The sequence below is a fragment of the Phalacrocorax carbo genome, chromosome 17, assembly GCF_963921805.1.
Source record: "Phalacrocorax carbo chromosome 17, bPhaCar2.1, whole genome shotgun sequence".
NCBI classification, from domain to species: Eukaryota; Metazoa; Chordata; class Aves; order Suliformes; family Phalacrocoracidae; genus Phalacrocorax; species Phalacrocorax carbo.
Window position 1 is genome coordinate 1855037 of NC_087529.1, and position 22583 is coordinate 1877619.

Here is a 22583-nt window from a genome sequence, read left to right on the forward strand (position 1 = left end):
GCACCCCCAGCAGCAGTCCCGGGGGAAGCAGCTCCGCACGGCCCCCCCCAGGCCTGCCGGGGGAGGGGTGGGAACCAGCCCCGCAGCCCCCCCCAGGGGTCCCACTCGAGTCAAGGCAGCACCGACAGCAGAGCCCGCGGCTCTCGGGTTTATTGCTCCTGTGGGGAGAGGTACAGTGTTGTGGTCGGGGGGACCCGGCCCAGCAGGGTCCAACCTGCTACTAGGGTGTGGGGGGGGGATGTCGATGTCCCTGAGTGATGCCGGGGGTCCCCGGGGCCGTGGGGGCTCAGCCAGGCCAGGGCCGGCCCGGAGGGGCAGTGAGGTCACAGTCGAAGTCAGCAAAGGCAGCGGGGTCGAGCGGGGGCTGCTCAGGGGCACGGGGGGCCACCGCCACTGCCACCGGGTCCTTCTGCAGCAGGTCGGCATCGAAGGCCACCCCACGGAAGAAGGGGTGGCCCTGGAAGTGGTGGAGGTAGCGTAGGCGACGTAGGGGGTTGTGGCACAGCAGCTGGGGACCGAGGGAGGACAGTGAGTAGTGGGGACCTCAGCATCCAGCCTGGGGGTCTGGCAGGGACCCCAAAATCTGGGCAGGAGGGTTACCTCAGCAAGCAACCGGGCCAGCGCACGACTGAGCGCAGGCGGGCTCTCGTAGGTGCTCGTCTTGACGCGCTCCAGCATGGCCACGTGGTCCGCTGCCGGCGCCACAGGGAACTGGGGGGGGCAGGAAGCAGATTTAGGGGCTCCATGGGGTGCCCTTATCCCCCCCACCCCATGGTCCTCACCTCCCCGCTGGCCAGGGCGAAGAGCAGGACTCCCAGGGACCACCAGTCGGCTGTGTGGCTGTAGGGCCCCCCACTCAGCACCTCTGGGGCTGCGGGGACAAGCAAGTGAGCACCCATGGGGGCCATGCCCCCCACCGCAGGCCCTGCTGCAGCCCCCTTACCCATGTACTGCAGGGTTCCACAGATGGTGTGGGCTCGCTCACCCCAGTGCAGGTGCCGGGAGAGGCCGAAGTCGGTGAGCTTGAGGTGTCCTGCGGGGCAAGACACCACATGGGGATCCACAGACGGGGTGTCCCCATGGACGGGGTGTCCCACAGACGGGGTGTCCCCACACTGGTGCCACCAGACTCTTACCTCTCTCATCCAGGAGGATGTTCTCCATCTGAAACAAGACAGGTGCTGGCATTGCCTCTCCATGCCAGGGGGTTCAGAGACCCCCCCCAACCCCCTCCTCTGGCCCCCCCGGCCCCGCTGTCACCCACCTTCACATCCCTGTGCACGATGCCCAGGTCGTGGAGATACACTGGGAAGAAGATGGAGCCGTCAGAGCCGCAGGTGCCCTCCCGGCACGGTGCCTGCTGCCACCCCCCTGTACCCAGCAGGCAGCTGCCCACCCCTGGGATGGCTGTCCTGCCTGCAGGTCCCCAGCAGCAGGGACAGCGGCGGCGGCTGTCCCCAGCATGGCAGGCCACTCACCCAGCACCAGCACCAGCTCGGCAGCGAAGAGGCGGACGGTGGCCTCGGCGAAGCGCTCGGCGGCGCGCCACAGCGCGTGCAGGTCTCCGGTGCTGCAGTAGGTGCACACTGCCGGGACGGGCGACGGGCCTTACCGATGGGCTATGCCACGGGGCCGGGCTGGCACGAGGGGCACCAGGGCGGCGGGGGGGGGGCAGCTGGGTGACTGGGGCCACACATGATGGTGACATGGGCACCAGGACCATGCACGGGGTTGGTGACAGCGCTGGGGCTGTATGGGCAGTGAGGCGGCACCAAGGTGACACAAGCATCAATTTGGGCACTGGGACTAAGGTGACACGGACACCACAGCCCAGGGCACTGGGAGCATACGAGTACTGGGGCCATGCACCGCAGTGACATGGCCACCGGAGCCCTGTGGGCACTGGGAACACACAAGCTACATGGACACCGAGGTGGCACGGCCATCAGTGCCACCGAGGTGCCTCGTTCACCCCATGCTGGTCCTGCTGCGGCTCGTCCCCATCCCCATCCCTGCGGTGGGTGGGGGGTGGGAGCCGGCAGCCAGCGCCTGGATCCCCGCAGGGCAGCGGGCAGTGCGGGGGGAGCGTGCGCGTGTGCAGGGACACGTGTGCGGGCGGCGGGGACACGTGCGCGGGCGGGGGGGACTGGGGGGAGCCCGTGGGCAGATGGTCACTCACTGATGAAGAGGTGGCGCTGGCCCTGCCAGCTGTCCCCCAGCCCGTGGACAAACGGGTGCCTGACCTGTCTCTGGGGACATAAAGCAGAGAGGGTGAGCGGCCCCCAGGGTGGGGGGCTGGGGGGGCTGGGGACCTCCCTCCTGCCACCCTCCCTCCGCAGCCCCAGCAGCCTCCTGCCATCCCCACAGCTGCCCTGAACCCCGTCATGGGCTGGGATCCACCCTGGACTCTCCCAACCTGGATGCTGACTTCTTCCTTGCACTGCTTGAGGGTGTCACGGCGCAGCACCTCCACTTTGGGCATGACCTGGGGATGCGAGGGGCCGTCAGGGGGGCAGGGGGTGGGGATGGGGCACCCACGGGCCCCGGGGACAGCACCCACCTTCACAGCGCAGACCTTCTCCCGCCCACAGTCCAGCACTTTGAGGATGGTCCCGAAGGAGCCTTTGGCCACGAAGCCCAGGATCTGGGGGGCGGATGGGGGGTGCAGCAGGGTCTGAGCACCCCACGGAGATGGGCTGGGGTGGGTCAGGGTGTGGGGTCCTGCGTGGGGTGAGGGGGGGTGGCACAGGACACCCAAGGCAGGCGGTGGGGACACTTGGGGACCAGGAGAACCCGATTGGGACCCCAGTGGGACACATGGGAACCCAGGATGGGGCACATGGAGATGGGGGACAGGGACATGGAGACCCCAACATGGCAGGTGTGGGTGCCAGCAGGATGCACAGGACCCCGACAGGACACACGGGACCCCGGTGAGACACTTGGGGACCCCATTAGGGTGCAGAGGGACCCCAGTGGGACACCTGGGGACCCCATTACGACACCTGGGGACCCGACATGGGGCACGGGGACCTGACGGGGGCAGAAGGGGACCCGGTGGGACGGCCGCGGCTGCCGGTAGAACACACAGGGCCCCAGCACGGCGGGAGAGGAGAGCCGGTAAGAGGGTCGGCGATGCCGGGATGGCGGTGCGGGACGCCCCGACGGCGCGGGAGGGTGCTCGGGGACCCCGGGAGGATGCTCGGCGTGCTGGGGGACCCCGGGAGGACGTGCAGGGACCCGGCACGGGGTGCGAGGGGACCCCTTAGGGCGCTCAGACATCCCCGTGGGACGGCGGGAGACCCCGTTAGGATGCACCGGGACCCCGTTAGGAGGGTGGGGGGGCCCGGGACGGCACCTTGAGCTGCTGCTGGCGGGCGGAGGGGCGGACGGGGAACTCCGGCAAGAACAGCGAGACGAGCTGCGGCAGCGGCCACCCGGGCAGCGGCGGCTCCTCGGCGGGGCCCCGCGGGGCCAGGGCGAGCCCCGGTGCCGGTACCGGTGCGGCGCGGCCGAGCAGCGCCCGCACCCACGACCCCAGAGCGCGGCCCTGCGGAACCGGGGGCAGCGTCAGCGGGGGGACCCCGGGGCCGGGGGGGCGGTTCGGGGGGACCCCCGGGGCCACCGCACGCACCTGGGGGGGCCGCACCGGGGCCGGGGCCGGCCCGGGGCCGCTGCTCGTTGCTCCCATCACCGCGCCCGCCCGGCCGCGCCCCGGGTCCGGGCCCCGGTAATCCGCCGCTTTACATAACCCCGCGGCCCCGCCCCGCCCCGCCCCGCCCGGCCGCGACCACCCCCCGCCCCGGGGCCGGGCACCGGGGCTGCCCCCCTGCGCACCCCGGGACAAGCCGCCGCACCGGGGCTCCCCCTTGCAACGGGTGCGCACCCAGGGACGCCCACCCGGGACTGATCCCCGCTACTGGGCGGGGCACAGCCTCCGGGACCCCCTCCCCCTTGCACGCTTTGGGGTTCCCCTTTCAACCATCCATCCTCCCTTCGAGACCCGCTTGCCGCAGCCCCCCCCCGCCCCGGGGCAGCCGGTGGGGTACCTGCAGCCCCCGCGGAGCCCTGGCACTGCCCGCGGCACCCACGGACTCACGACACCAGAGAGGGACAAGTACAAGGGCTGAGCCTGGGGCAATGCTGATGCTGCAAGGGAGCCCCAAACCCCCAAAGTGGGTGTCCCGAGTAACCCCCAGGGAAGGGGAGGGGGTGAAGCCACAGTGGGTGGGGCGCTGCCGAGCTGATATGGGGGACAGCGCCGAGCCCAGCACGGCAGCGTGAACGGGGAGGCGAGTAACGAGCTGCTGGCCCAACCAAGACTGTTCCAAATTAAAAACTCTTTATTTAAACTCTGTCGTTCCCCCTTTCTCCCAGCCTGGAACAATCCTGCTGCTTCACCGGGCCCAGGGGCCGGGCCCAGCACCCGCGCAGCAGGGAGGGGGGAAGCTCGCAGGAGCCCTCGGCATGGGGGGCTGCACCCCACGAAGCAGCCCCGGAGCACACTGCGCCCCTCATCCCCGTGCTGCCGCGCCCCTGCCCCACAACAATAGGGCTGCCGAGGGCCAGCGTGTGGCTAACCCCCGCCTCGGGCATTGCCGTGCCAAGCAGCGCGGCCCCCCTGCCATAGGGGTGTCCCTCCAGAGGGGGGAGCACGGGGCGCCCCAGTCCCTTCCCGGCCAGCCGGGTGCTGCCGTCATTTGCGCCTGCCGAAGATCGATTTCTTGCTGGGGTTCTTCTCACCCACACTCAGCCCGATGAGCAGACGCGCCTTCTCATCCTCCTCCTGCTGCTGGATGGTCCCGTCCGATTTGTTCTCCAGCTTCCCCCGGGCCTCTGCACCCGCCGCCGGCTTCAGGCGTAGCTTCTCTTTGATCACCTGCCCCGGGATTTAGGGGGCTCAGCACCCCACGGCCACACCCAGGCCCCTTGGCACGGGTGAGAGCCCGAGCTGCCGAGCCAGTGCAGCTGCTTCCCGCGTGGGAGAAGGTGCCGCCTGCCGCAGGGTTAGTGCCTCCGTCCTGGGCAGAGCAGCTCCAGCAGCCTCCCTGCGAGCGGGCAGGAGGCCCCGCGGGCTGGGGTCCCCCGTACCTGTGCCACCAAGGCTTTGCGGCTGTCCCTCTTCACCGCCATGGCGAAGTCCAGCCACGTCCACGTGTTGTTGTGGTACTCCAGGCACGGCAGCACCAGGTTCAGGTCGCCCCAGTCCACGCTGTTCTTCTCGCCCTGGGTGACAGGGGTGGCAGGCAGTGTGGGATGATGCCCCAGGCCACTGCCCAGCCAGAGGGGCTGCGCCCCCTCCCTAGCATGCCCCGTACCTTGTAGCTGACGCAGAGCGGCACCTGTGGGATCTTGATGTAGATGAAGGAGTTGTTCATGGCCGCGCGCTCCTTCATCTTGTCGATGTCATCCACGGGATGCTGGGGACAGAGCAGAAGGCATGAGCAGAAGGGAAGGAGAGGCGACACAGCCAGGAACCAGTGGGGAAGGGACAGCCGGGCACTAGGCCATGGCATTGCTTCACCGGGGAGAGGTGAGAGCTGCTCTGGCGTGGTGTTAGGAAAATGAGATGCTGCAGGGATCGCATCAAGCGTTCAGGTGCTGGGTTGTAAAGGATGCAAATCCTCATGGTGGGAGGGAGCAGGAGAAAATGGACAGGCAAGCAGGGGAGGAGATGGCTGCCCAGCCCCACAGCCGAGGGAAAACAGACTGGCTGCACAGCAGGGCTCTCCCAGATTCCCCCCCCAAAGCAGCAGCAGGTACCTCAGGTGCTTTTCGGAATGATCTCCTGACCCCTGACGTCCGATTCAGTCCTTGAGCGACTCCCTTCCCTGGGCCCAGCGAGTCATCGGCCACCATCAGCTGCCGCGGCTTCACAGGGATCCCTGGGACAAAGAGGGGGTGAGGCGGTGGCTGGTGTCTGTCTGGGGGCGTGCTGTGACCCAGACCATTCCCAGCTTGGCTGCTCTCCCCACTGAATCCCTGCCCACAGGGGAGACCACGAGTCCCCGCTCCTCGACGCGTGGCCTGCCAGAAGCTGCCCACAAATACATCCTGGACGCGCAGCCAGAGCTGCTCAAGGACACGGCTCACGTGCCACGGAGGAGGGTGACCAGGCACCTCTCACCTGTCGTCACCAGCTTGGACTTGTCTTCCTCATCCCCCACCTCCTCCTCCTCCACATTGCGGCCGGGGAAGAAGAAACCCATCATCCTGTGGAAGAACTGGTGGGTGAGCTGGATGGTGAGGGGCACCACGTTCACCTGTGGGGAGAGAGGCACGTCAGAGCTGGGCACACGCTGCCCGCGCCCCACGGGGACCCTGACACCTCCCAGCCCGGCCCCAGCACCTCAAAGTGCTCCTTGATGGAGATTCCCCCCACGGGTGGCCGGACCTTGCTGAAGATCCTCAGTGCCAGCTGCCGGCCGGACTGGCAGGAGCTCTGGGGACGCAACACCACCTGCAGGGAAGAGAGGATGGGTGGCCGGGGTGACAACAGGCCATCCTGGCCGGCGACCCCTGGGTCCCCAGGGTGCAGGGCTGCTCCCCCAGGCTGCCGCTTGCCTTGTACACAGCATTGGGCAGGAGGTTGTTCATCGTGACCCAGCCCAGTTCCAGCAGATGTTCGGCCGTGTCGTCGGACTTGTTGACCTGCGCACACAGACCCGTCAGCCCCGCACATCGCGGGCCCCGGCTCGGGGGCTGTGGGTGCCACCCACCAGCTCGGTACCTTGCTGTAGAGGAAGCGTTGGAGCTCCAGCTCAGCTATGCCCAGCTGCCCATCCTCCTCGGTCAGGCGCCAGCGTGCCTGGGCGAAGTAGAACTCAGTCCGCCGCGCCACGCTCACGTCTTCTGGCTGCTTTCGCAGCTCCATCTTGTTGGCTCGCTGCAGCTGGAAGTCCTTGAAGCACCTGCAGCAGAGAGGGGAGTGCTGGGACGGGGGAGCCCTGGAGTAAGGGGGACACAACTTCTTCTGGGGAAGCCAGAGATGGCCCCTACCTGATCAGTATGTTCAGCTCCTCGCTCTCCAGCTGCAGGTCAGCTTTCTCCTGGCTCAGCTGCTGCTGCAGCCTGTGGTTGAGGTCGAGCAGGCTCTCATTTTTGCTGTCGTCCTGCAGGGACTGAAGGACAGACAACCCTCAGCACCCTGTGCCCCGGAGCAGGGACTCTGGGGAGCCAGGCCCTGCCATGATGCGGGCTCACCTTCACGTTGGAGTACATCTGCTTCTCCAGCTGCCGGATCTGGGCGACGTGCTGCCTCACGGCCTCTTGCAGGTGCAGGATACTGCTGCGCTGCTCCTCGGGGTTGCTGGAGATTTCCAGCTGGAAGCGCACCCGTTGCTTCTTCTCACTGTGCTCCTGGACACAGGGACAGGGGAAGGTTAGGAGTACCCTGGGTGCAAGTGGGTGACACGGTGACCTGAAGCCGCACCGGTACCTTGCGTTTGGGCTCCACGTGCAGCAGCAGGTTGTTGACTATGTCAAGTATCATGGCATACTGTGCGGGGTTAGTGGAGATCTCCAGGTCATGGTGGATCAGCGTGAATGTGTCCACAGCTCCTGCATGGACACGCAAAGGGCAAGCGGGGCCTCAGCATGGCCAGAAATGGGATGCGTGTGGGGGCCAGCCGGAGATGGAGAGGGATGGGGAAAGAGCCAAGGTGGTTACACTGGCTCCAGGAGGCACAGCGTGGCCAGCACCACCTGGGGCACTGCAACGTGGCTGGGGACCCCTCTCACACGCACCCCTCTGATCTCAGCAGGGCTGAGACAGACCATCCCTGGACTTAGCTGGCACCTGTGGGTCAGCACAGAGCCCTACCCACTGGGACGCACTGCCTGGATGTACCCACCCTCCTGCTTTTTCAGCAGATCCTCCTTCTCCTGGTTGGCGGGAGTCTCAGGGGGCTTTATCTGCGTAGCCAGTTCAGGGTCAATGTCATGGCTGTAGCTGATATAGTACATGCGGCAGCTGCAGCGAGAGATGATCCTCTGCACCTGCTGGGTCTGCTGGGCTTCTGAGGGCTGGTTCCAGTCTGGGGACAGGCGGGAGGACCACGGTCAGAGTACCATGTACTGGCACGTTGGGAACCCAACAGTGCGGGGCTCAGAGCATCAGCCAGCTCCCGGAGCCGTCCGGGGACAGGCCAGGTGGTCTCAGCTACACCAGCCTCGGGGTCATGCATGAGCAGGATTGGGGTAGGCACAGCAGCCAGCTCTGCGGGCAGTACCTGTGGTGGTGCTGACCATGCCCCCCACCGCCTGCCCGCTCTCCATCAGCTCCTGCACCGAGTCCAGGCTCCGTTGCCGATGCTCCTCAATATTTTTCACCTGCGGACGCAAGGAGGCATCCCTGGCTGACCCTGCTCTCCCTGCCTTGGCCAGTCCCCCACAGAGCTCTGCCATCACAGCCTCCCCGAGCCGCTCACCTCCAGCCAGAGCTGCCCGTGCTCCCTCTCGGTGGGGCCGCTCTCCGTCGTGGCGAAGTACTGCATGCCATCCAACAGGCAGGTCCAGGACGTCTTCTGCTTCAGTGTGTCCCCGTACCAGGCGGGGTGGTGCTGGCACTGCAGCAGCTGGGCCTTTGCAGCGGACACGATCACGCAGCCCTCCGTCTCCGCGCCGCGTAGCACCATCTGCGGGGGGAGAGACCCTGGGGGTCAGAGGACCCCTTTTGGGCCAGGCACGGCCCCTCTCACAGCAAGGCCGTGGGGAGCGGAGAGCGTGGGGACAGGCAGGCTGGCCGAGGGCAGGTACCTGGCAGTTGACCAGCTCGATGAGGCAGTTGCGGTTGTAGATGTCGTCGGTTTGGCAGGCGGCGATGCCACACAGCTGCTCGCTAGCCCCCGACTCCTCCTCCGTGAAGACCACGAACTTGTCTGTCTCCTCAATGAGCTTCTGCAGCATGTAGGCCCCTGGGGACGGAGAAAGGGTCAGTGCAAGGCTGTGGCGGGCTGGCTGGGGGTGACAGTGGGGGGGGAAAGGCAGGCATGACTTCGTGTTTCCCATTGCTCCCCTCCCTGCAGCACTCACCCCCCGAGGAGGCTCTCTCGGTACGGCCGCTGACGATGGGAGCGGTGACTCTGGCAGGGACGGAGTGAGCAGAAAGCGGGCCCCGCTTCAGCTTTTTGGCTTGCAGCTGCGTGTCGATCTTCAGCCCCTTCAAGGCCTCGGTGGACAGGTTGCGCTTGAGCACAGCTGCTTTCTTGTACCCGTCGTAGAGGCCGAAGGCGATGTCCCGGTTGGTGGTGGTCCAGGATGCCCGCAGGTCCACCAGGTGCAGCTGGTGCGTGTGGAAACCATCGTCCCCATCACGCAGGGGCAGCTCCTGGGCACGGAGGGACAGAGCCTCAGCATGGCAAAGCCACCCACAGTCCCTGCCCACAGGCTTCACACACAGTGGGCTGGGTGCCCTGCCAGTCCCTGCAGGCAGGGCATGGGGTCCAGAGCCCGGGGGACCACCCTGGAGCCCTACAGCCAGGACCTGTACCAGGGATGCTGTGGCTGGAACAAGGTGCCTCTTTGGCCACGTGCTCAGGAGATCAGAGGCCCTGCAGGTCTGTCTCCTCTCCAGCCAAATCCCTCCCCCGTTGCACCCAAAGACCAAGGTCCCCTTGTCCCAGGGGGATGCCATCAGGCCAGCGCAGCCAGGGTTACGCCTGCCGTGCCCCGTGTGTTTACGGCGGTACCTCCTCAGCCGTGCGATTGCTGTGCCTCTGGTAGGTGAGGGAGGACAGGCTCAGCAGGTGGGTTTTCTTCACCAGGGTGTCGAGCCGGTGGTCGGCGTTCTCGTCGCAAGTGGAGGCCATGAGGTGCACAGTGACCTGGCTCAGGTCGCTCACCATCTGCGTGATGCTCCACTCCGAAATCAGGCGTCGCATGACCGTGCCAGCTGGGGGAGGGGGAGAGGGGTCAGCCGGGGCCCTGCCCTGCCTGGAAGCGCTGCCGGCAGGGCCCCCACTCACCTTGTGGGATGAGCCGCTGGGTGCCGCGAGTGAAGATGTGCCCCTGGCAGCACTCCACCTGGATCCCCCGCTGCTGGGCGAAGGAGGCCCAGTAATGCACCTGCAAGGGAGCAGAAAGCAGAGGCTGAGAGCCTGGCGCAGGCAGAACGAGGAGGTAACGCCAGACACCCACCCCCAGGACTTGCCTGCAGCCGGGGGAAGAGCGCGGTATAAGACAGCTGCTTGTAATGCTGCCCCAGCTTCTTCTTACTGGGTTTCATGTTATTGAAGAGCTTCCCGCGGCAGATGGGGCGCGTCACGCTGGTCCATGTGGCCCAGAAGTTCTGCATCCAGCGGAGGGTGCTGCTGTAGAGCAGGATCCGGGGCTGGGAGTGCTCTGAGAATACACCCGCCATCAGCCAGCACCGTGGGGCAGGGACACAGCAGCACCCAACCCAGAACCGATAAGGATCGCTAAAACCAGCAAGCCCTGCCCCGTCCCCCTCGTGTCCCCAGGGCGCTGTCACCCACCCTCACTGGGTCGCGTCAGGTCCATCCGGATGGAGAGGTTGAGGTTCTCGGAGCGGAAGGCACGGTAGGAGTCGTACTGCTGCCCCACTGGCACCTCAGGCAGGAACTCGGGGGAGCGCAGCACCACGCCGTGGTGGTCGTGGGGGTTCCCATGGCACAGCCACTGCAGGTCCAGCGTCATGCACAGGTTGGGCAGGTGCAGGAAGCAGCAATCGTCATATCTGAATGGGGAAAGAGACCCTGGTTACCCCCTGGCACCCGTGGCACCCCCCACGCTCCTATGCCCACACTCACTTGGAGGCTGTCCGGACGTTGATGTCCAGGTTGCCCTTGAAGACAAACTGCCCGGGCTTCCAGTGGAAAGAGAGGTGGCTCCACTCCCAGTGCATGTTCTCCGTGGTGTTGTAGGGGTCCTGCAAGGACAAGCGCGGGGAGATGCAGGTGTGAGCCAGCCCTACGCCGCGCTTTGCTCCCTACGCCGGCGGCACCCACCTCGGTGGCCAGCTGGTGCAGGTTGGCCTGTTCGATGTCCATGTGCCAGTCCCCGTGGAAGAGAAGGCGGCTCTTGTCCCACCAAGGCAATGGGGCACTGGGGTCCTCCGAGGGCTTGGTGAGGAGATCCACGCACTGGCCGATCAGGGTCCAGGCTGGGTCCCAGCAAGGCCCCCAGACGATGGTGTACTGGGAGATCTCAGCTGGGGACACACAGGTTGGCTCAGCCTCACGTCCCACGTAGCCCCGTCCCCACCCCGGCACAGACACCTCTGCCCCTCCAGCTCTTACAGTGGAAGTCGTGGTAGAACTTCAAAGGCGGCATGTTCCTCTCCACCGTCGCGTCCCCCCAGGGCAGCCCCAGCTTCAGGACCTGGCGGCGCCGGGAGCAGGCCTGGCCGCACTGCTCGGCTCCGATCAGCCGGCCCGAGAGCTGCCAGTTCCGGATCTCAAAGAGGTAGCGAGGGTAGTCACGGATCCGCACTGCGGGGCAGAGGAAGGGTTCAGAGATGCGGCAGCAAAGGGGCGCTTCCCCACTCTGGGCCACGGCAGGAGCCGCTGTCCTGTGACATCCCTGCTCCCTTCCTGCTCCCTTGAACCTCCAAATATCATTTCCCCTGCTTGATTACACATCACGTGGTGCCAGCAGGTCCCTGTCACAGAGTCACACGTGGGAGCCCAGGCCACCCAGCCACCATGCCGTCCTCCACGGGCACCCTCACCCGAAGCAACTCACCAAAGAAGCTGCCAACTCTGCCCTTCATCATGCGGCACCACTGGGTGACCATCTCCAGACCCTCGGGGGGGAACGGACTGACACCATCCAAGTCCCTCATCTGCTCCAACACACGCTCCGTGCCATGGAAGGACTCATCGGCCATGGCCACCAGCTCCAGATGGGCCAGTGTCCAGGTGAGGAGGGCCCTCCGCATGGGTGTGTTGGCATAGAGGCGCCGTGAGCGCTGGATGTAGATCTCGATGTTCTTCTTCTCCAGCGAGGCATAGAGCTCCTCGATCTTGCGGGCAGGCAGCAGCTCGCCGTGCTGCTTGCGCAGCGCGGCCACCTTGGCATCCAGCAGCTGCAAGCGCTTGGCGCTCTCCTTGCTCTCGTCCTTCATCAGCTCGTAGTTGTCTCGTAACTTGACCTCGAAGACGTCGTCCAGGAAGACCCAGGAGAAGTGCGTCACTTTGAGCAGGAGGTCGGGGGGCAGCGCTGTGCTGGCAGGGCGCCCGCGCCGGTGCAGACCTTTCAGCCACTTCTGCACGCCCACGGCAGCGTCCAGCGTGCGGGAGAAGTCGTACTGGTAGGGGAACTCGATGGTCACGCTGGCAAAGGAGAAGGCCCAGCCACGGTTGCGGAGGGTGCGCAGGGTGGGGAAGGCGCAGCGGTGCAAGATGACCTCCTCCAGCTCCGGCAGCAGCTTCACCTCCACCTCCTTGAAGCTGAAGATGCTGTGTCCATCAAAGCCGGCGGCCAGCTCGGGGCAGTAGCCATGCAGGGCACCACCATGCCAGCTCACGGAGGTCCTTTCAGCAGCCAGGCTGATGTAGTTGGCTTCGGAGACAAAGGCTGTGAGCTTGGCAGAGCTCAGCTCCAGTGACAGGGACAGGAGTCTTTTGGGGGGGGTCCCATCTGGCTGGAGGGGCTCCAGTGTCTCAGTAGGGGAGGCCGGGTGGGTCGTTGGGCTCTCTGGGGGCAGGGAATGAGGCGTCCTGTGGCCGAGGGCGCTCTGCAAGGCTTCGCGGCACTGCAGGGTGGCCAGGGTGTGATGGTACAAGTGCATGTGGTCGGGTGGGCTCCACAGCACGGCCAGTCCCTCACCACACTGCACCTACAGCGGAGAGAGCGAGCGGGCACTAAGTCACTGCCGGGTCCAGCACAGCACAGGCCCGTCCTCCTCTCCAGCACCTTTCGGTGCCAGCCATTCCTCTCCTGGCCCCATCCATCCCAGTCCCACCACTACAGGATAAAGCAGAGACCTGAGGCCCACACCCACCTCCAGGGAGCGGATGCTGCTGTGGTAGGTGACTGAGAGCATGGAGAGGTTGGCCACCGGGTTGGGGATGGCAGGAGCTTTGCAGCACGGCTGCATCTTCTCCGTGATGCTCTTCACCAAGGCCAGCACCATGCCCTGGACGCTGACCGTGCTGCTCTCGGCACTCCCCAGGATGGTCAACGTGTCCAGCCGCAGCTCCAGGGCACCTGGAGAGGTGGCACGTCAGTGCTGGAGGCACGGAGGAGGCACACCGTGACATGCCAGGTTCCTCTGACCGCAGGCCTGTTCCAGGACAGCTGTCTGGGATCAGCCTGGATGCTACTTACCCACCAGGGCTGAGAGTGTGAAAAGGTTCACGTCCTCCACCTTCAGATCCACCTTCCAGAGCAGCCCCCAGGGCTCGCTTGAGGCAGAGGGCGGCTGCTTGGCAAGCTCAGCTCCGCCGGACCGTGGGCAGAACAGGGGCAGGACCCTGGCCAGGCACTCGGTGCAGGTGTCTGACGACTCCACTTGCAACCCCCGGATGGTGCAGTCCAGGAAAAGCGTGTCCGACTGGGCGCTGGACGTGCCCAGGGGCTGGTTGTAGCTGCCCTGCACGACAAACAGGACAATCACTCTCAGGCTGCAGGATGTCCCCATGCCACCACAAGTCCCCGTGCTGCCTGCACGGAGTTGCAGATGGGCAGCCTGCCCCCCGAGAGCTGCTGCTCACCCCCTCGGCTCGCCCCTCACCTGCAGGTTGAAGGAGTCGAGGATCAGGGCTTCTCCCCACACATGCATGTTGGGGGGATGCGGGGCACGCTGGATGTGCGAGTCGTTGCCCACGCGCCAGCAGAGGTGGTCCACGGCCAGCACCACGCGCTGGTGCACACTCTGTGGCCGCAGGTGCTGGTAGTCTGTGGGCAGAGGGGAGTGTGGGCAGGGCTCGCCGCTGCCTGTGCAGCTGCCCCCTAAAAGAGGCAACCCAGACACAACCAGGCAGGGGTCCACAACCCCTAGCCAGACATAGACATGGGTGAGTAGAGGCGGTACAGCCTTCCCCAGTCCCACCCTGGTGCCTCTCTGACAGAGCCACAGACCCCCAAGAAGAGCCCAGCAGCCACCCTAGGGCCAGCTGCCAGCCCGTACCTGCAGAGATGGAGTTGAAGCCCAAGGCGAAGGGTGGCGTGTCCCCCAGCTGCACTGACACATTGACGTTGGACAGCGAGGCACACAGGATGATGGGCGCTATGATTTGGGGATAACTCCTGCACGGGAGAAGCGGGGACAGGCTGTTACTGGGGCACTGCGTGCCACGGAGCCTGGCAGGGAGCAGGCCCAGAGGGACGCCCTCTCCACACGGACCCCCCAGCTGCCCACCGCCCTCCGTACCAGCCTCCCCATCCCAGGGGCTGTGCACAGGGCAGAGACGGTGCTGGGTGCCTGGGCACCCTGCCAGAGCGTGGCAGGCAAGAGGAAACAAGCTGCGATACCAGCAGCTGTGCCGAAGCCGAGTTTACCTTCCCTTGTGCCCTTGGCTGGGGACAGGCACCGCCCGGCACCTGTATTCCTGTGCCAACAGGCCCAGCCAGTGCGAAAACTCTTGGTGGCGGTAGTGGATGATGCAGGTGTTGAGCAGCACAGCAGCTGAGAGGTCAATGGCTGTGACCTAGAGCAGGGAGAGGGCAGGGTGGCAAAAAGCTCGTGCCAGGAGCCAAACCAGCCCCCCACCGTGGGACAGGACTGTGCCCAGTGCTCGCTCACCTGCAGGCTGGTCTTTAGGGAGTTGAGGCACACGATGCGCTGGCGGCTCTGGGACAGGAGAAGGCCATCTGGGGAGAGAGGGGAGCAGAAGTGAGGGGTGGTGGAGGGCTAGGATGGCAGCCCTGTCCCACAGGCGCCCTTCCTGGCTACTTGCCCTCCAGCTGGAGGTCTACACTCATTTGGTCCAGGTCTGAGGTGGGTGTGAAGTTGCGCAGCGGGATCTGCTCCTCTTCACGCTGATATAGAAACTGCAGCAGCTTCAGGCTCCAGGTGAGGTGCCTGTGAGAAGCAGGGAGTCACTGCCAGAAGGGAACTGCATCATCATGGCCTCCATCTCCCCGTCCCTCATCCCCAGCTGACCGACACGCTGGCACGGACAGACACCAGCCAGTGCCCAGCTGCAGCCCAGCCCAGCGCTCTCATCCCATCATCATCAGAGGATACCATCAGGCTGTCCTGCTGGAGAACCAGCTCATGTGCCTTCCTCCTTCCCCAAGGGCCCGGCCCCCCACCAAGGTCAGCCCTTCCCACTGGGGTGGGATCTAGGACTCGCTCTCTGCGGTCTGGCAGAGCAGGGGATGAGCAGGGAATGGCACAGTTGTCCCCAGGTCCCTGTCCCAGCACTGACTGGGGTTAACACAGCCTCCACCTGCCTCCTTACCTCTTCTGGCTGTTCATAGACAGCACCATGCTGGTGTTCTCCAGCTTCACCTCCACCCTCCTGGGGATGAGCTGCAGCGTGTCCCTGCTCAGCAGAGACGGGGACTCCAGGGGTTCCCCCAGGCCTGGAGAAGGACACACAGAGTCACTGGAAGGCTCTCACCCAAGCCGCCACGCCCTGCAGCGGGAGGGAGCAATGGCACAGCCAAATCCCTCATCTCCAGCGCAAGTACGGGGGCTGCCAGCCCCTGCCCAGAGCCCGTCCCCGTCCCCGTCCCTGACCTGGGCTGGGCTGCTCCCCCACGCCGCTGCGCTGAGCGCCGGCAGTGACGCGGTGCAGCAGCGGGCTGCCGAAGAGCCCTTCGTGCAGCTCCGTCTGCAGGGTCCAGACGCGCAGCCTGACGCCTGCCAGCCGCCGCTTGCTGCTGATCTCCAGCGAGAGGGAGAGCGCCAGGGCCAGCTCCGCCAGGCAAGTGTCATCCTGTATGGGGACACGGGCAAGGAGCAGACGCTGCAGGTGAAGCGCTGGAGCCCAGAGCCCTGCGGGAGCCTTGCAGCATCACCCAGCCTCGGGAACAGGCTGGAACAGGTCTTGGGGTGTCCCAAAGAGCCGGTGTTCCCAGGCCCCAAGTGTTGGATTTCTCCCTTCCCCAGCACTCACCAGCTGGCTGCTCCGGAGCACTTTGCTGTTCACCTTTGCCAGGCTCACCTCGCAGGCCAGGCTGGGGAGAGCAGAGAACAGACGGAGGCTGTGGGCCCTGCTGTCTCCGAACCAAGCCCCTGCCCTCTCTTTACTGTGGGAGACAGGGACCCCAAGTCCCTGCTCCAAGTCCTCCCAAAAGCAGAGCAGACCCTAACACCGTGCACAGCGCAGCAACTCATAATTTAGAGAACACACAACTCGAGCTTCCCGTGAAGTGAAAAGGGACCAGGCCAGCCTCAGAGGAGGTTAATGTGTCACATCACAGGTGACACGGGATGCTACCGAGTGGGACGGAGCAAGGTGAGACAGCAGGGAGCCTGGCTGGGGTCAGAGCAGCCTCCCCGCCCTTTGGGACCCAGGGCCGGGCTGGGGGAGCAGAGCAGGACGCGAGCACAGCGTTACCTCTTCCCATCGCCATTCAGGAGGAGACGGGTCTTGGTGGCCTGGATGTGCCAGAGAGACTCTGAGGTGGCCACATGCAGAACTATGATGTTGATGGAGTCCATGTGGATGGAAAAGAGCTGGGGGGAAAGTGCTACCGTGAGGGATGTCTGACAGCAGCGCAGCCCACAAGAGCCTCTCATCTAGCCTCACCTGGCTAAGGAGCCTCAGCAAGGAGGGCTTAAGGGTCAGGTCTGCTCTGCTCTCGTTTCCATTGGCTTCTCTGGGAGCCTCCGGGACAGACGGCTGGAATACAGGGCCCTTCTGGAGATCCGTGCGGATCCGGACCTCGCCAAAACACAGCTCAAAGTAGCGCCTGCGGAAGAACAGCATGGGCAGCTCTTACAAAAGCTCACACATGGCACACCCGGCCCCATCGGCACCAGCACCAGGGACGCTGCCCGCCCCAGGACATGCAGGACTGGCTCGAGGGCATCCACAAGACATTGCCACCTCGGAGAAGTGTGATTCACTCCCACACAGAGCAGACCATGGGGAAATAGGGACCGCAGAAAGGCGTAAAGGCAGCAGAACCGCAGTCGGCGGGGCCAGGGATGAGCCAGACCCCTCAAAGAGAACAGGGAGGGCGCTGGGGTGGGGGTACGTACGGCAGCTCCCGGCTCAGTTTGCTAGAAATCCAGATGTTGTCGATCTCCTGCAAGGATGCACAGCTAGGTCAGAGAAAAAACAACTTGGTTCTGCCTCGTGATGCTCATCCCGACATGCCTGCTCTGCTCCCAACGCCTGGCATCACGCAGGGAGAATCGGGGAGCATCCAAAAACCCCAAGCTTGGCCACGGGAGGAAGGGCCTGGCGCCAGCCATGGGGCTGCGCAACAGGAGCTTGGCTGCAGGGGCTTGCTGCCAGGCTGGAAGTGACCACAGCCGCCCTGCCTGCCCTCGTCTGCCAGCCACCGCCCCTCGCCTGGGTACCCACCACCGTCTGCTGCTCCCGCTGGAACTTGAGGCTGACGTTCTGAGCCCAGAAGAAGCCAAAGGAGCCGATCTTCAGCTCCGCGTGAAGCTTCTGCCGGCACCAGGTGACGGCCAGGCGACATGCCAGCCACCTGCGGGGACAGGCGGAAGGCGGGGGTCAGCCTCCCCATGGACCCTCTTTGCCCTTGGAGCACCAGCTCCAGCAACCACAGCTGGACCGGGGCTCCCCGGGGCAGAGCCCTGCCGCCATCTACGACCCCACCCAAGCCCCCCATACCCTCCAGCCCTAGGACCATCCCAAACCGCCACAGTCCCCCCATGCCCTCCAGCCCCAGGACCCCTCCAAACCCCTGCAGCCCCCCAGACCTTGGACCTCCCAAATCCATGCAGCCCCCCCCCCCCTCCAGCCCTAGGATCCTCCAAACCCCTGCAGCCCCCCCCATGCCCTCCAGACCTTGGACCCCGCCAAACTCCCCCATGTCCTGCAGCCCTAGGACACCTCCAAACACCTGCATCCCCCCCATACCCTCCAGCCCTAGGACCCCCCAAACCCCCAGAGCCCCCCCATGCCCTCCAGCCCTGGGACCCCCCAACCCCCCAGCCCTCGGATCCCCCCAAACCCCCGCAAGGCTCTCCCCCACACCCCAACACCTCTCCCCCAGCCCTGTGAGACACCCCCAAACTCCTGATGCCCCCCAAAGGCCTCTTTGTCCCCCTTAACCCCTGCTGCCACCCCCCCAGACCCCCAACACCCCACCCTCAGCCCCGTGGCACCCCCCCAGGCCCCCCCTCCACCCCCCCCACCCACGTCACCCCCCCCGCAGCCCTGTCACCCCCCCCCCCCCCCGTCCGTGGGCTCCCCGCCCCCCGCCAAGGCCCTGACCGCGCCAGCAGCCCGGCGAGCAGCGCGACGACGACGAGGCCGAGCAGCAGGGCGGGCAGCGGCGGCATGGCGGCCCCCGGCCCCCGCTCCCGGCCCGGCCCGGCCCGGCCCGGCCCCGCCGCCCGTGGGGCCGCCCGCCCGCGCACCCGGAGTGGCCGCTGGGAGGGGCGGGGCGGGGCCGGCGGCGGCGGCGGCGGCGCGGCCGAGCGGGCGCTTTCCCGGAGTGAGCGGCGGCGGCGGCAGCAGCGCCCCGACGGGGCGGGCACCGGCATGAAGCGGGGACCCCCCGGGTCTGGTGTCGCCCCCCCCCCCCCAGCCCCGCGCGTCCCCGCCACAAACAGCCACACAACCGGGGAAAATTCAGCTCTTTTATGGCCCCCAGGGCACAGGGTTGGGGTACAGCGAGGTGAGGACGGGGTGCAGCTCCCCGGGGACGGCAGTGCTTCCGGGGGTCCTCAGCACAAGGAGGGAGCTACAAGGGTCAGGGAGCTCGGGAATCCGCTCAGGGTCATGTCTGGACATTGGGCTCGGCTTTTGTGCCAGATTTGGGACATGGGGAACCTGCTTCATGCTGGATCTCAGATGTTGGACTCTGCTTTGGGTCAGGCCTGGACACTGGGATCCGCTTTGGGTCAGGCCTGGACACTGGGATCCGCTTTGGGCTGGATTTGGGGCATGATGACCTGCTTTGTGCTGGATCTCAGATATCAGGCTTGGTTTTGGGTCAGGTCTGGATGTTGGGCTCGACTTTGCGCCAGATTTGGGACATGAGGACCTGCCTTGTGCTGGATCCGAGATATTGGGCTCAGTTTTGGGTCAGGTCTGCATATTGGGCTCGGCTTTGCGCCAGATTTGGGACATGGGCACCTGCTTCATGCTGGATCTCAGATGTTGAGCTTGGCTTTGGGTCAGGTCTGGACACTGGGACCTGCTTTAGGTCAGGTGTGGACAGTGGGACCTGCTTTGGGCTGGATTTAGGACATGGGGACCTGCTTCACGTTGAATCTTGGGCTCTGCTTTGGGTCAGGTCTGGATGTTGGGATTTGGGACACAGGGATCCACTCCATATCAAACTCAGGACATTGGGATCTGCTTCGTGTTGGATTTGGGGCTTGGCCTCCTGGTGTGTGTCAGACCCAGGTGGGGACAGGGGCCGTCCCCCGGGCCGAGCGGCCCCAAACACCACAGGGCAGCGCCCAGTGGCTCAGCGGCAGTCTGTCTGTCCATCACAACTCAGCATGGTACTGCTCCGCTTTGAAGACCTCGCTGGGCTGCATGAAGATACCTTCCATCACCTTCCAGTAGTTATTCTGGCTGGAGGCGGCCATGCCATGCACCTCCTTCTGCCCGTGGATGGGCCGCCCGTACTGCTCCCCCGTCACCGAGAGGAAGACGTCAGTGGAGGCGTGCTGGAAGCGCACCTCGCTGTCCCGCACCCAGTAGGTCCCGCTGCACACCACTGTCCAGTCATCCAGGTAGTCGCCCTCGCCGGCCTCCCCGAATGCACTCACCTCCTGTGGGTGACAGAGAGTTTGTTTGGGGGCTGGGATGAAGAGAGGGGGCACTCGGGGGTGTCGAGTTGGGTCCAGAGGGCAAGGCAGGGAGGGGGGAGGGGGGAAGGAAAGGGCTGGGTCTGGGGGACAAGATGGGGGAGCGGGTTGAGACTGGGGGCTCTGTTGGGACTGGGGCCGGGCCTGGGTGGGGAGCAAGGGGGAGCTGGTAGGGATGGGGAGAACCCAGTAGGGTCTGGGGGACAAGGTAGGGCTGGCAGGGACATGGGGGACAAAGTGGGGCCCAGTGAGGACATGGAGGACCAGGGGGAACCTGGCAGGGACCAGGGGGACAGGGTGGGGCTGGCAGGGACAGGGGGGCAGAGGGGACCCATTCAGGACCAGGGAACAAGGTGGTGCTGGCATAGCCATGGGGGACAAACTGGGGCCTGGCAGGGACCAGTCGGTCCCGGGAGAGCCGGCAGGGACTCAGGGAACCCGGCCAGGCCCGGGCTGTGCCGGGGGAGGGGTCCGGGCCCAGGGGACAAGGCGGGGGGTGGGGGTGTCGGTCGATCCCGGTGGGGCAACGGCCCCGCCTTGCCCGGCGCATACCTGGTTGCCGGAGAGCGGGGAGGCGAAGCGGTGGCTGTGGAGGTTGCGGCCGGTGCCCAGGTGGGTGAGGCGGATGGCCTGCCCGCAGCGCACCGGCCGGCCCCGCTCGCAGGCGCCTGCCGTGCGGCCCCGCACCCGCCAGTAGCTGTTCCCGTCATCCGCCGCCGACACCCCGGTCACCGACTGCTGCCCGCTGCCTGCCGAGGGGGAGAACCGCGCTCAGGCCCCGGTACCGGGGAAGGTGGTGATGGGGGGGGGGTAGGGGGAAGGTGGGGTGACCCGTTACCGGAGCCGTAGCGCACGTCGTGCGAGTGCAGGCGGACGTTGTGCCGCACATTGAGCAGTTTCACCACAGAGCCGCAGGTGACGGGCCCGGGGCCGCCGTGCACCGCCGCGCCCAGCGCCAGCACCAGCGCCAACAGCGGCACCGGCACCACCGGCACCATCCCGCCGCCGGAAGCGGAAGTGGTGCCGCTCCGCCCGCCCGGAGGTCGCCGCTCGTCTGCTCCGCCCCCCACACCACCCGCCCCCCCCCCCCCTCGCTCGCCGCCGCCGCCGCCGAGGCCTCCATTTTCCCTCAGCGCCTCGGGTAAGGCCGCGCCGGGCGGGAGCGGGGCCGCGAACGGGCCGGGCGGGAGCGAGCGGGGTGGGGGGGTGGCCCGGCCCAGGGAGCTCCGCGTCGCCCTGGAACGGGGGCGGCGTTGCCAGGGGAACGGCGGGGCCGCGCAGGGCCCGGGGCGGCTCCGAGGCCTCCTGGGTCGGGTGGCGGCGGTGGCGGGCCCGGGCCCCGGTGAGGGCGGCGGCGGCGTGTCGGTGCTTGGTGGCGGGCTGGGCCGCGGGCCTCAGTTTGGGGAGTGTGTGGTGGGGGTGAAGGCAGTGGCCGCCCCTGCGCTCCCGGTCACCGGCCCCGGGACCCCAGCCGGGGACGGTGCCGCGGCAGGGGGACCCGGGCGGGGGGACCCGGGCGGGGGCGGGCAGCGCCTGGGGGAAGGGGAGGCGGTGGCAGGGGGGCTGCTCCCCCGGGAGGGGAGGCGGTGGGCAGGGGGCTGCTTATCCTGGCAGAGACCGCAGCAGAGCCGGGAGCTGCGGGACGCCGCTGACATGGTGGGAAACGCTGGTAAAGGAGAAGTGATGGAGGTGGGGAGCGTCAGGCTGCTTCTGGGGGGTGGGGGGAGAGTGTCTGACCTTCGTTCCGCAGGTACACCGGTGGTCCGGGTCACCCCGCTCCGTAGGTGTAATCCCCGGAGCACCACGTTTGGTTTTGGAAACTTCTGACAAGGTCCTCCATGAAAGGCCTGGGAAGGGCCTTTTGGGGATTAATAGCTGACTAAAGGGTGGCAAATAAAGAGTAGGGGTGAGCAGCTGGCGCTCACAGTGGAGTCAGGTTATCATGGAGTCATCTCTGCTGCTTTTTTTTTCTGAGTATGGTGGTGGAAGGAAGGAAAATTTCAAGAAGCACTGGGACAAGGCCCTCAGAAACATGGTGTGAATTTGGGGGTGTCCTGTGCAGGGACAGGAGTTGAACTCGATGATCCTTGCAGGTCCCTTCCAGCTCAGGGCATTCTATGATTCTATGAAAATTTTTAATCTGAAGTTGTTTAGGATAGCTAAACCTGACTGTGGGAAGTTGCAGAGGCCAGATAACACTCGGTGGCTGAGCACTAGCGTGGTAAACAAGGTACGACGGTGATGGGTGTAATGAAGGTGCCAAGTGTCGCAGCAGTTGACTCTGCACCAGCTTTTATGATTCAGGAAAGGGCTGTTGGTGTCTCAGCAATTGTTTCTTTGCTCCAATTGCTTCAATGCCCCACTCTAGCCTAAAAAGGATATTTTGGAATTACTTTAAAGGAGCAGAGAACAAAGCAGAAAACATCGTTGCGCCGCTGCATAAATGGTCAGCAGTTTGTGCCCTGGCTGTTGCCGGCAGTTCTGGTTAGCCCGTCTGAAAGGGGAGCACTGGAAAAGGCAGGGCCAGGAGCAGTGTGGAAGAGCAGGTTTCCAGGCAAGCAAACCCTTCATTTCCTCACCTTAGGGGAGAAGCTTGCTGACAGGAGATACGATGCAGGTGCGTGAAGTCATGGGCAGGTCAGAGAAAGCAAGGAAGGAACGTATTTTCTGTTTCTTACAGGAAATTATGATGCAGCAGGTCTAA

The 22583-nt window shown here is 65.6% G+C and overlaps 4 protein-coding genes across 5 annotated transcripts in view; 1 reads left to right on the top strand and 3 right to left on the bottom strand.

Annotated features, from left to right (window-relative positions):
• Positions 1–140: 140 nt before the first annotated feature.
• On the bottom strand, positions 141–3717 carry RSKR (ribosomal protein S6 kinase related). The gene is made up of 12 exons (XM_064467908.1): positions 3635–3717; positions 3359–3550; positions 2561–2644; positions 2417–2485; positions 2180–2249; positions 1479–1586; positions 1265–1305; positions 1137–1164; positions 944–1033; positions 783–871; positions 601–711; positions 141–508 (listed from the first exon to the last, which is right to left on the bottom strand). The coding sequence occupies exons 1-12, from the start codon at positions 3689–3691 to the stop codon at positions 287–289; spliced, it is 1161 nt and encodes a 386-aa protein (XP_064323978.1). The 5' UTR covers positions 3692–3717; the 3' UTR covers positions 141–286.
• A 603-nt stretch (positions 3718–4320) lies between these two features.
• Positions 4321–18486, bottom strand: BLTP2 (bridge-like lipid transfer protein family member 2). The gene is made up of 39 exons (XM_064467911.1): positions 18330–18486; positions 17448–17577; positions 17120–17166; positions 16665–16827; positions 16473–16591; positions 16029–16089; positions 15650–15848; positions 15369–15492; positions 14862–14986; positions 14708–14775; positions 14464–14612; positions 14093–14211; positions 13697–13860; positions 13291–13555; positions 12965–13170; positions 11704–12799; positions 11259–11450; positions 10968–11170; positions 10770–10888; positions 10476–10696; positions 10151–10341; positions 9966–10065; positions 9690–9892; positions 9034–9328; positions 8758–8915; positions 8430–8636; positions 8232–8331; positions 7854–8036; positions 7439–7560; positions 7204–7359; positions 7000–7121; positions 6731–6911; positions 6565–6651; positions 6350–6460; positions 6128–6263; positions 5764–5885; positions 5319–5420; positions 5092–5226; positions 4321–4879 (listed from the first exon to the last, which is right to left on the bottom strand). Exons 1-39 carry the CDS (start codon positions 18395–18397, stop codon positions 4697–4699), a joined length of 6732 nt encoding a protein of 2243 aa, XP_064323981.1. The 5' UTR covers positions 18398–18486; the 3' UTR covers positions 4321–4696.
• A 197-nt stretch (positions 18487–18683) lies between these two features.
• SDF2 (stromal cell derived factor 2) lies at positions 18684–20908 on the bottom strand. Its single transcript, XM_064467910.1, has 3 exons — positions 20718–20908; positions 20432–20628; positions 18684–19843 (listed from the first exon to the last, which is right to left on the bottom strand). The coding sequence occupies exons 1-3, from the start codon at positions 20875–20877 to the stop codon at positions 19556–19558; spliced, it is 645 nt and encodes a 214-aa protein (XP_064323980.1). The 5' UTR covers positions 20878–20908; the 3' UTR covers positions 18684–19555.
• A 38-nt stretch (positions 20909–20946) lies between these two features.
• Positions 20947–22583, top strand: part of SUPT6H (SPT6 homolog, histone chaperone and transcription elongation factor) — a 29901-nt gene continuing 28264 nt past the window's right edge. The window contains exon 1 of one of the 2 annotated variants that reach the window (XM_064467912.1): positions 20947–21020. The gene's annotated coding sequence lies outside the window, so the exon portion shown is untranslated. Of the gene's footprint in view, positions 21021–21202; positions 21222–22583 lie in introns of those variants that run through there. The other variant, XM_064467913.1, reaches the window with a different exon arrangement.

Bases quoted from the DNA above. Each gene is read 5' to 3' on its own strand.
- RSKR (XM_064467908.1), bottom strand. From the start codon at position 3,691: ATGGGAGCAACGAGCAGCGGCCCCGGGCCGGCCCCGGCCCCGGTGCGG. The intron at 2,645-3,358 runs GTGCCGTCCCGG...TCCGCCCCCCAG, and splicing joins CCCGCCAGCAGCAGCTCAAG to ATCCTGGGCTTCGTGGCCAA. The intron at 2,250-2,416 runs GTTGGGAGAGTC...TTATGTCCCCAG, and splicing joins AGGAAGAAGTCAGCATCCAG to AGACAGGTCAGGCACCCGTT.
- BLTP2 (XM_064467911.1), bottom strand. From the start codon at position 18,397: ATGCCGCCGCTGCCCGCCCTGCTGCTCGGCCTCGTCGTCGTCGCGCTG. The intron at 13,171-13,290 runs GTAAGTAGCATC...CCACCTCTCCAG, and splicing joins CACACTCTCAGCCCTGGTGG to GTGCCCTGGAGCTGCGGCTG. The intron at 9,893-9,965 runs GTGAGTGGGGGC...CCCCTCCCCCAG, and splicing joins CCAGCGGCTCATCCCACAAG to CTGGCACGGTCATGCGACGC.
- SDF2 (XM_064467910.1), bottom strand. From the start codon at position 20,877: ATGGTGCCGGTGGTGCCGGTGCCGCTGTTGGCGCTGGTGCTGGCGCTG. The intron at 20,629-20,717 runs GTAACGGGTCAC...CCCCCTCGGCAG, and splicing joins CGACGTGCGCTACGGCTCCG to GCAGCGGGCAGCAGTCGGTG. The intron at 19,844-20,431 runs GTATGCGCCGGG...TGTCACCCACAG, and splicing joins CCCCGCTCTCCGGCAACCAG to GAGGTGAGTGCATTCGGGGA.